This window comes from Vigna unguiculata, chromosome 3 (assembly GCF_004118075.2).
Source record: "Vigna unguiculata cultivar IT97K-499-35 chromosome 3, ASM411807v1, whole genome shotgun sequence".
Lineage (NCBI taxonomy): Eukaryota > Viridiplantae > Streptophyta > Magnoliopsida > Fabales > Fabaceae > Vigna > Vigna unguiculata.
In genome coordinates this window covers 33,148,829-33,160,481 of record NC_040281.1, presented here as the reverse complement: position 1 = coordinate 33,160,481, position 11,653 = coordinate 33,148,829, and the positions used below count along the sequence as shown (strand labels likewise).

Sequence of the window (11,653 nt, the reverse complement as noted above, 5' to 3'; positions counted from 1 at the left end):
CACTCACCACCACCATCACCATCATCACCATCATCATCATCTTCCTCTTTCTCTTCTTTCTCTCCCCACCAAATCCCACACCTTCCTCAAACACCCACTACTGTGATTCTTTCCCTCACACCAGACCACGTTCTTTGTGCATTGGCCTTCAAAGAATGCACCACCAACCCCTTCTTGATCCAAGGTTCGGCTCAGAGAAGAGGCGAGTCCCCACTGGCCCCAACCCTCTTCACAACTAGTTCAACCCCTCTCCACCACTATACCACTACATAACCATTAAGGTATATCTTTAATTTCCACGTACCATTTCAATTTCACCCTACCCTCTTTCAACATAGACAAAACTCACACTTTCTTACCATCATCACCACCTTTCTTCATATATTATTCTCATGGCCCACTAGTACTACTATCTTAAACTTGCTCATCAACACCCAGAATGGCCGCAGAAAGACACAATCTCTTGCAGAAAATGGGGTTCTCCATTTCTTTATAAATCTTCAATCTTTTTCTCATTTTTAGCTTTTCCTTTTCTTTAATTTTATATGCGACCAAATGGGTATATGTTAACCACCAAGTTTGGTGGAATTAGCCTAGTCTTACATGTGTTGTCGAAGAGTTTTAACCCTTATGTATGGTTGGAACAAGATAACTCTGAGAAAAGTATATATAGCGTTGGTTAGTAAAAAGAAAATAAGGGGTATGTAATGTATGGTATAACGTTTATAGAGTTTGAATTAATGAGTGTTAGTTTGGTGGTGGTGGCCTCTGGTGTGGGACAATGCAGAGCCATTTCCATGTTTGTTTTCGGGTTTCGGATCTTGCAAGTGGGAGGTGGCAAAAGTGGAAGAGTACACGGGAGTTGTGGTGAAAGAAGAGATGAATCTGAAAACAAACATGGAAATGGTAAGAGAATATGGTTGGGAGCGGAATTGAGTTGGACCCCACGAGTTTCATTAATGTGGAGCCACCGAAAGTGCAGGGTGCATCCATTTATGATTTCTGCACCAGTTCTTGAGGTCAGAACACGCTCATTCTTCGTGCCTTCTTAGTCAACCACAGATTTTTTTTTTTTTCTTTCATTTAAATATTTATTATCTTCATGTATAGTTTGCCGTTGCTCTTTCAATTGAATTCAATTAATGAGCATCCATATATATGGAACTCCCCTCTTTTGCTTTCATTCTTGTTTCTTTATTTCAGAACTATTATTTCCTCATCATTATCAACATTTTCATATGAAACTATATATACTCTTGAGTTTAAATTTTTCACTAAATACATATATATTAAGTTGGTGAGGAAATGTATAAGTAGAAAACATCTTCATAAAGAGTGATTTAATTAATCTGATCAGAATACATTTTTAATAAGATCTAATACTAGTACAATAAAATTGATGTTTATGGATATACTACAATTTTTTTTTATATTTCTAAATAAGATGGAATCTTTGACATTTTCTTATTTCATAATTTCTATATTAAAACATTAATTTAATGTGAAATAGAATTATGTTTGTTCTTATTAAATATTTAGGTTCTTTGAAAAGAGAGAATGAAAATAAATTTTGAATATGTCTAGAAAAGGTAGGTAAAATATATTAATGGTGCAATGTTTTTTTCACCTTAATAAAAATGAATGGGATCAAATGGACCCTACATATCATGATAAAAATAATAGATGAATTTGAATTTATACAATTAAAATATTTTTGACAAAAATTTAAGCTTGTAATAGTGTCACACACGGTTTTCCTTTCTTGCATTTTTTGTCTGCAACGGAACTGCCAACATGTGTCAACTTTTATTTTATATATTGAAATTGTTGTGATTATTACTGTTACTATTATTACAATAACGATCCCTTCCTCCTATTTAAATACATAACTTCAATCCTTTAATTTATACCAATAATGCTAACAAAGGATATTAATTATGATTCAGTTAGCATAGTTCTTTTAATAAACATTTATAATAAAACGGAAAGATACAAAGCTAATCAGAATTTTTACTTAATTTTATTTATCCACCTCAACATTTCAGAAATTTATTTATCAAATAAACATCAGGAAACTTTAGACATTTTTTATGGTAAACAACCTCTTGTAGGTTTCAAATCTGCGTAAAAAAACTTGGAACAATGTTGTGATCTGGATTGGTCAAACTAAAGTTAATATACATGGTGAAAAGTTGTGCTCATGTATGCATGCATTCAATACCATTAACTTTTTACAAAACATTGACAAGTACATATGATACATCACTCACTTTTTTAATATTTTATTATGAAAAAGTCCATCTTCATTTAAATTATTTAACCAGTTCTTAATTTAATGAATTAAATTATTTTAAAAAATGTTAACAAATAAACTTGCATATACAACTTGAATGAGACTGAATTTATTGGATGACCTATAATAGTGTGATAAGAGAGTTACAACAGAATTAACAAAGAACATCTTAAATACATGAACAAATTTGTACTTATTTATATGTTTTAAATTTTTTATCTAATAATTTAAATTTGTCTTATCTAATAACTGGTATGGGTCTCTCTAATAAAAACTTTATTATACTTTTAAATTAAAATACACAAATTTCACTTTAATAATTTTTTTTCTTAACTTCCTAAGAGAACAATTTTTTAATCTAAATAAAATATTTCTTCTATTTTCTTAACACATTCATCTTATAAAAATACATATATCATAAATTTATAGCCTTATATATGATATTTATGATGAAGAGGTCTTAATAAGTTTAGATTATTTTTAATCAAAGATTGATCTTGTACTTGAGTTTAAAATTGTGATTAAAAGTGCTATTTTATTTTAAAATAAACAAACATGATAATTGAGTATAAAAAACAAATTCTAAATATTTAACCGTTAAAATAAAAAAACACATTTTATTATGTTGTTTTCAGGACCATAACATAAAGGTATATATGTAAAATGTAACCCTTCCTGCCTTCGGTGCATACATGTGACTACATTTATCCCATCTTTGTTGATAATAAATATAAACACACTTTTTTTCAATCTATGTTGTTTTATGTTTCCTTTCCTTTTTTTTTTCTTCCTCTAATTTTATTGTTTCTACATAGATCATAAGAAATAAAAAATAAAGTACAAACAACCATATTCAATACTTTTCTAAAAAGTTTTTTTATAAAGAATTTGAAATGTTGTTTTATAATGAAATATGTTATTTGAATGAAAAACTCTAAAATAAATTTATTAGAGATATTTTATTATATAAGATAATTTCAAATTTAATCTAAAAATGTGTAAATTTAAAAAATGTTACACTCTCTAATGTTTCAAATTTATGGTTTTCTTTCTATATCTTTGGTCAATATATTATTTGCTCGGATTCAATCAGAATATTGGATTCAATTAGTTTAAAATTCATCGGTTCAATATTGTTCTTCAGTTGGTGTCGGCAAAGATTTTTTTTTTTAAATTCTTGTGTTTAAAAACATATTATTTTTAGTTTATCTTAATAAAGTTATTTTCAACTAATTGATAAAAGTATAGTTCAAAGTTATTTTTCAACCAAAATTAATTAATATTTTCTTAACTAAAATGATAAGGTTATTTTTCTATTAATGCTACTTCAAACTATTATTAATAATTCTTATTAATAAGGTTCATATCAATTATTTTTTAACCAATTGTTGGAATCATTTATTTATTAATATAAATCATAATACTTCTGCCTGTATTTATAAGAGTTTTTTAATTAATGTTTGTTTTTTTTTTTTGCGAAATGGTAAATGATAAATGTTAATTGTTAATTTTTGGTTGGTGGATAATGTTGAACTTACAACTTTTTTTCACCCTCTTTATCAAACAAAAGTTAATTGTTAATTTTATTTTTTCCTTCCATTAACTAATGTTTGTAATAGTGTCGTTCTACATATATTAACCATATTCATTTATTTTTATTAAAGTTTAAATGATTACTTTTAATTAATATTGGCAAACTTTAAGTGATAAATATTTGAAATTGTTAGTAATTAACATCTAATAAATTTGAATGATCTTATTATAAAAAATGAAAAAAAGTTAATATAATTAAATTTCATAGGAATTGTAAAATTAAAAATAAGGTTAAAATATTTCACTACTTCAAGCTAATAACTATATGTGGAATCCATAAAGAAAGCCATTGAGTCTCTCCACACATATATGATAAAGACATTATGAAATGAACACCTTATTCCTTTAGAACTTCCACATGCTAATTCATTAAATGTTTCAAACCATGCAAGAAAAAACAAACTATGAATATTTACTTCAACTCTTAAAACTTTGTTGGGAGAAATATTTAGAAAATGTGGTGAAGAAGACCAAGCAAGATCCCATGCTTAATTGAAAGTTTTCAAAGAAGAAAAGAATACCTGTCTTCCACCACAAGGCACTTAATTCAGTTCCAAACCAAACAACACATGCAAAGTATATTTATTCCCTTTCAAATAAGCTTCAACCCCTTTACTTTATTACAAAGCATTGCCAATAAAAGGGAAGTGAAAGATCAGAAAAATTCTTCCTATAGAATGGAAACTTTGATGAAGCAAATAAGGTTAGCCATTCTTGCTTTTACCCTTTTACCCTGTTCAAATGTTGGATGCTAACATGTGTCATTTATTGTAATTTCCACATCTCATGCTACTGCTGTTTCCATGAACAACAATTAACTCTGCTGAAAAGGTAGAGTTATTAATTACCACGTAATTCAGAAAGGTTATAGATAAATAATATTATATTAATTAATTTCTATTCTGCACAATCTTTCTCACATGCTATAGATCCACATGCATGTAACCAAAATTGCTGTCTAAAGTTTTGGTCCATGAATATTGTGTTTTTGCTGAAAACTTTTTGCTAGAGTGAAATTAACTGGTGCAGAGGAAGAGAATAAAGCTGATATTGGTGGCAGCAGGGATCAGAAAGTTTCAACACAGAAAATTTCATCCTTCAAAGGTGATGTAATTTTTCCATTCTCGTCGTGTGATTTTGTCGTGAGAACTTTTTACGTTCTCGAACAATCATGGTAATATATTGTTACACTTCATTATCCTAAAAATTAATAAACTTATGATGATGTGAATTTACATTCATGATAACTTTTCTGCATAAAAGTTCCCTCCAAGTGAAAATGTTAACAGATAACGAAGCTGTTCATCTTCGTTCTACTTCTTTTGGCTGATAATTAACAAACTCAAGTGAAGATTTTTCACAGATAATAAGAAAAAGGGTCAGAATTGGTTCCAGAGACAATTTTCAAGAAACATGAGTCATGATTATGACACAGAAATGGAGCATGCCACAGCAGTTGCTGCTGCTGCATACGCAATTTTTTCACAAGAGGTTTCACTGATTCCACAGCAAAAGAAAATGAGGGAGACACCTTTGAGCAGAGGAAAAAGCAAGGTGGATGATACAAAGCCTCCATTTTCACAGTTTGGTAGCACATCCAGACAGTTCTCAGGTACATACAGTACCAAAAAATCATCAAATTCACCTCATTTATTTGAAAAAAAACAAAACTTTGGGTATTTTAGTGAAAACTAACCGAATGTGAATTATGTTTAACACCAAAACATTACTCATTTTGAAAGGGAATAATCTCTGCAATGCTTCACATGCATGAATACTTATTTAAACCCCCAAATGACAAAAGTAAAAATGGTACAGTGGATATAAAGAGGCCTGAAAAAGGCATGAACCAAGCCTCTTCAATGAGAAGGAGTTCAACTTTTGGTGAAAAGTTAAAGAGTAACAGTGACGGTAAAAAACCTGAGATCCAACCCCCCAAAAGGACCCCAACTTTTAGTGATGAGCACTTGGTGAACACAGGTGAAACAAAACCTGAGACTCCACATCCAAAAGTTCCTCTACCGGTTCATCAGCCGGAGCCTCTAAAGCCGGAGCCTTTAAGGCCGCCGCCGCCTCCACCGCCGCCGATCAGGCAGAATTCGGCAAGACCAGGTGCCAATGAAACAAAAGCAGATGCTTGGGAGAGAGAGGAGCTGGAAAAGATCAAAGAAAGGTATATACTTGTCACACCGTAGGATGAACATGATTTGAACATTTTTTTTTTCACAAAAAGACAAATTAGAATGATGTCTTTTAACATGTTATATCTTTTACACAAAATAAAAAACTTTATGTTACTGTAGTTCTTAAAAGCTTAATGTAAGTTATAATTATCAGGTACGAGAAGTTGTTGGAAACAATAGAGTCATGGGAAAAGAGGAAGAAGGCGAAAGCAATACGCAAGTTAAATAAGCTTCAGGTGAGGTTTCTTGCTTGAAATTTTGATTACCCTTATGATCTAAGTAACAGATGCATGATTATTGAAAAGTAGTTGAATGGATGTGCATGCAGCATGGTGACAGTGAGAGAAAAAGGGGAAAAGCTTTGAAGAAATATGAAGAGAAGATGAACTATATAAATCAGATTGCAGGGGGAGCCAGAGCTCAAGCAGAGGAAAGGCGAAGGAATGAAGTGATGAAAGCAAAAGAGAAGGCTAATATAATTAGAACAACAGGCAAAATTCCAGGGCCATGTTCCTGCTTCTAACAAAACCAATTATATTTGTGTGTATATATTACATAACATCACTGAGTTCGGGTTTAACACAAAGGATTATGTATATTTGTTACACATTTCTGTGATTTCTAACTGTACAACTCTTCTGTAGTGGGATAATTTTCCGTACTATTTCAGAATGGGACAAATTTAGACCATCAATTTAGAAAACTATGCTTTGTGTGAGTTAAGATGGTTTCTTAACATATCAGTTGTTTAAAATACATAAGATCATGAATTCTGAATTTAGGACAATCATTGTACATCAAAGTGTGGTGCTGATGTTATCAGTTTAACTTAATTCAATTTTAGATTGATGAAGTTGCTGTTTGCTACCATTGGAGATTGTTGGTTTAGGTGAAGAATATTGTAAAGAGAAAAATAAGTTAAGAGAAGAGAAAAGATAGGAGAAAAACAAAAAAGAGGAGGATCATCACTATAGGAAACATCTTTCACAGTGGTGATCAATCAAAAGAATAGAAAAGGGCATAAGAATGCTCTCATGTTAGAAATTAGTTCCTTTTGTAGGATAAAATGGATTGAACAGAAATAAAAATGTATTTGTTATGAAATAAAGTGAATAATAGAGAGAATAATAGATAATAGAAAAGAGAAGAAACAAGAGAAAATAGAGAATGAGAGAATATGGAGCAACTCATCTGTGTATTATTATTGATAGGAAGAGTTCTATTTATAGATACAACATGTAATCCATAAAGGAAACAAATCAACTCAGTTAATACAAATATTTACATAAAGAGTAATGAATCATACGAGTATCAATCATATGAGTAAATATATCAAATCAATGGACAATCATTAATTCATAACACTCCCCCTTGAGTGTCCATTGATAAAAGAATGTGCCTCGTTAAAACCTTACTAGGAAAAAGCCTAGTGAAGGAAAAAGAGTACAACATTCTGTATTTTTTAATACAATATTATTCATCACATATTCTATTTCTCCCCCTCATATAAACTTACATCATTAAGGTGACAGAGTCCGAACTTGTGAGTCATTTGCTCAAAAGTTCTTCTTGGCAAAAATTTACAGATAGACCTGTCATATTTTTAGATGAATGAATTTTTGGATATCTATATCATCCTTTCAATTGAACCAATTGAACAATACACTATTGTCTTCATATATGGTTGTTGATTCCATCTTTATCGGGGATAGTCACAAATTTCTTGCACATGTTGAATTATAGATCTTAACCAAACATATTCACAACTTTTCTCGTAATTTTATATGATTAGACGATGTTGCTACTATGGTTTGTTTCATATACCATCATGAAACCATTATGCTACCACATGTGAACAAACATGTTGTTGTGATCAACCATTGTGACATTGTGAGAATATGTAAAATAACATGCATATACATAACCCATTAGGTCTGATTCTGAATCATTTGGATGAAATAATCTCATATTCGTAGTACCCTTAAGGTAATGAAACATATATTTTACTCCAAATCATTTTCTTCTTATAGTTGAAGAAATATATCTTGCTTAACAAATTTACAGCAAATGCAATATCATATCAAGTATAATTAGCAAGATACATTAGTGTTTCTATGACACTAAGATATGGTGCTTCTGGACCAAGAAGATCTTCATCATTTTCTTGAGGTCTAAGAAGAGCATTTATCAACATCTAACGACCTCACAACTATTAGAGTGCATAATGAATGTGACTTGTCCATTTAGAACATTTTACACACCTTAATTATACAAGCCTCTTGATGTATAGAAACATCTTTGTTTAAATACTTAATTTGTAATCTCAAAAAAAAAAATTTCTTTTTCAATATCCTTCATCTCAAATCCTTTCTTTAAGCAATCAATTGCCTTTGTAAGCTCATTAGGAGTTTCAACGATGTTTATGTCATTTACATAAACAATAATTATGGAAAATTCATTCTCGAATTTTTTCATATAATACAAGGAGAAATAGGGTCATTTTTATACCATTCCTTTAACAAGTACTCACTAAGATGATTATACCACATACGTCTTGATTGTTTTAATCTATAAAGGGACTTATTCAATTTTACTGAATAATCCTCTTTAAAATTTGCATTGTTAGGCAAATAAAATCCTTCAGGGATTTTCATATAAATATGATTATCAAAAGAACCGTACGAATAGGTTGTAACATAATCCATTAGATGTAAATGCAAACCTTGTTGTGCAACTAAGATAATCGAATATTGCAATGTTGTTGCATCCAATACTAGTGAATATGTTTTTTCATAAATCAATACAAGGTTTTGTGAACAACCTTGAGCAACCAATTGTGCTTTGTATCTAACAATTTTATCATTCTTAATTTGATTTTTGCGCAAAAATCCATATGTACCCAACGGGTTTCGCAACTTCAGGTATGCGAACTATACGTCAAAAAACCTTTCATTTAGTAAGCAAATACAATTATGCTTCTTTGCATATTTTCATTTTGGCCAATCTTTTCTTCGCCAACAATCTTCAATGATCATTGCTTATTGATCCTCATTGTCATTCGTAGCATTCATCACTATGTTATAAGTAAAAGTTTCGTCAATGTTAACTTCATTTTGGTTCCATATTATATGATTGATGACATAATTTATTGAGATCTCATCGTTTTCAACCATTTCAGGTACCTCAGGTTCTTCTGGAACCGAACCATTAATTATGTCAAATGAATCTTTTTGGGATTTCAACCTTTTCGATTAGGTCATTTTGCATATTAGCTCCCTTTCTCATTCAAGAGTTTTTATCTTTGGAATCAATAGGTCTGCCACGCTTCAAACGTGTCCACATGAGTTTTTCAACTTTTTTTTTTCGTATCATAATAACTGATCATGTCAAACAAGGCAATCATTTTGATTTGTAAACTTCTAGTTTACCATGACATGCATTTCAATTGTACTAATAAACTTGTAGTACAAACTATAAGAGAATGTTGATAATTTCTCCAATACACTTTCTTTTTCAACTCAATCACAGAGATATAAAGATATTTCATATCTTTTTCATTGTTTGTCTCAATTTAATATCCATTTAGACAAATATCATTGAAACTTAATAAGTTTCTATTCAACTTCTTAGTAGAAGTATAATAGCTCTTCTAAAGTCTTCAAATATATTTGTAGTACTATAAATAATACTAACATCGATGTCTCACATTATCAAACAAAAGAAAAATTTATTACTCTTGAGAATTGTATAAGTTGTTGCACTATCAATAAGACGCATATCTTTTGGTACTAGTGCAAACATTCGTTTTTCATATAAACGTAAATATCAATATGAGATATTTTTTTAACACTCTCATAATCAATGGTGATCAATGCTTCCATTTGCTTTAGCAAAAAGAAAATAACAATATTAAGATGAGTAGCATCCATATGGCCATAATCAAAATCACCATCTTCATAAGCAAAGTGTGTTTCTATGTTCTTCTCATTATTTGTAAGATGCTTTGGTGTACAATAAGTACAACTCAAATGGCCTTTACCATCGTAATGATAATAAATACTTTCATCTTTTTGTCAATATTTTCGCATTTTCCTTTTCCTTTTTTTTTCACATTATTGTGCCACTTCTGGTGACAAAATGTGTCTTTGAAATTTTCTTTATAACCATGTCCAAAATCAAGATCATGATCACGATCATGAAAATATAAATCAAATGTTGTTGCATTCACTTCTGGGAATGAAGCAGAACCAATTTGGACATGTTTCATGATTTTCTTGAGGTCAAAAGCTCATTGCTTTGTTCAACCATACAAAGGCATGAAATAAATTCATAATATTGATTGCTGCATTCACTTTTGGGAATGGAGCAGATTAGGCGGATCTCATGATTTTTCATCAAAAGCTTTATTGCTTTGTCCAGCCAACCATACATAGGCATGAAATAAATTCACAATATTTGTGAAATCTCTTTTCACAATATTTTTATCATGTTGCTTAGATGCTTTATTTCTTTATTTAATGGTATCCCAATATCCATTGCATCTAAATATATTTCAACATTTAAAATCTAATATAAGGAATTCTTCCTTGTAATATCAAGGGTCACAAATCCAAATTTTGCAACATTTTGTGTGTTTAAAACTAGCACATAAAATAATAATATTAATAATAATAATAATAATAATAATCACCGTCAAAATAAAAATAAAAATAAAAATAATAAGATGCAGATGAAAATTAATAAAGTTAAATAATTCTTATCACAAGAAGAAGAATATAAGGTAAAATTATAATTTGAGAAAGGATTAGAAAGAGCCTGAATTGAGACGCGCAGAGCATTGTCATTATAGAGAAAAAGCTTCCACTAGTCGTCAATTGGTTGGAGCATGGTGCTGATAACGTGTTATGAAATAAAGTGAATAATAGAGAGAATAATAGATAATAGAGAAACGAAGAAACAAGAGAGAATAGAGAATGAGAGAATAGAGAGCAACTCATATGTGTATTATTATTGATAGGAAGAGTCCTATTTATAGATACAACATGTAATTCATAAAGGAAACAAATCAACTCAGTTAATACAAATATTTACATAAAGAGTAATGAATCATACGAGTATCAATCATATATGAGTAAATGTATCAAATCAATGGACAATCATTAATTCATAACAGTATTGATTTATTTATCATAAAATATTTCGTTAGTTCTCCTATGTGTCGTTCGAAAATCTTTTCTTACTTTCATTGATCTTGATTGAATCTTTATTTTTTAAGATGTATAATGACCAGTTTAGTTCCGTTATATTATGTTAACACAATTAAATATTAATTATGTATGATATGTCACTTCTGTATTTTTGTTTTTTATTTTTAATTTTTAAATATTTTAAATTTGTTTTAATTTTTTAAAATATATTTATATTAATATTTTATTACATCAAACTTTATATTGTTTTTTTATTTGAATTAACATTATAAATAATTTTATATAAATTTTTCCACTTTTACATATTCATATTTCAAATATTTATATAAACACTATATATCAATAATTTATATAAATATTATAAATTTAAATATAAA

The 11,653-nt window shown here is 29.4% G+C and overlaps 1 protein-coding gene across 3 annotated transcripts; it reads left to right on the top strand.

Moving 5' to 3' along the window:
- The first annotated feature begins 4,516 nt into the window (after positions 1-4,516).
- Positions 4,517-6,871, top strand: LOC114179095 (remorin 1.4). Of its 3 annotated transcripts, none has more exons than XM_028065312.1 (6): positions 4,517-4,589; positions 4,896-4,990; positions 5,250-5,498; positions 5,705-6,059; positions 6,224-6,305; positions 6,398-6,870. In XM_028065312.1, the coding sequence occupies exons 1-6, from the start codon at positions 4,564-4,566 to the stop codon at positions 6,590-6,592; spliced, it is 1,002 nt and encodes a 333-aa protein (XP_027921113.1). In that variant the 5' UTR covers positions 4,517-4,563; the 3' UTR covers positions 6,593-6,870. The 3 variants fall into 3 exon arrangements, with proteins under 3 accessions (XP_027921113.1, XP_027921114.1, XP_027921112.1); XM_028065313.1 differs by having other exon boundaries at positions 4,523-4,589; positions 4,916-4,990; positions 6,398-6,869; XM_028065311.1 differs by lacking the exon at positions 4,517-4,589 and adding an exon at positions 4,607-4,717 and having other exon boundaries at positions 6,398-6,871.
- Positions 6,872-11,653: the final 4,782 nt, after the last annotated feature.

Excerpts from the sequence above, each read along its gene's own strand:
- LOC114179095 (XM_028065311.1), top strand. The coding sequence starts at position 4,635 with ATGCTAACATGTGTCATTTATTGTAATTTCCACATCTCATGCTACTGC. Across the intron at positions 5,499-5,704 it reads CACATCCAGACAGTTCTCAG|TGGATATAAAGAGGCCTGAA; the intron begins GTACATACAGTA and ends AAAATGGTACAG. Across the intron at positions 6,306-6,397 it reads GCAAGTTAAATAAGCTTCAG|CATGGTGACAGTGAGAGAAA; the intron begins GTGAGGTTTCTT and ends ATGTGCATGCAG.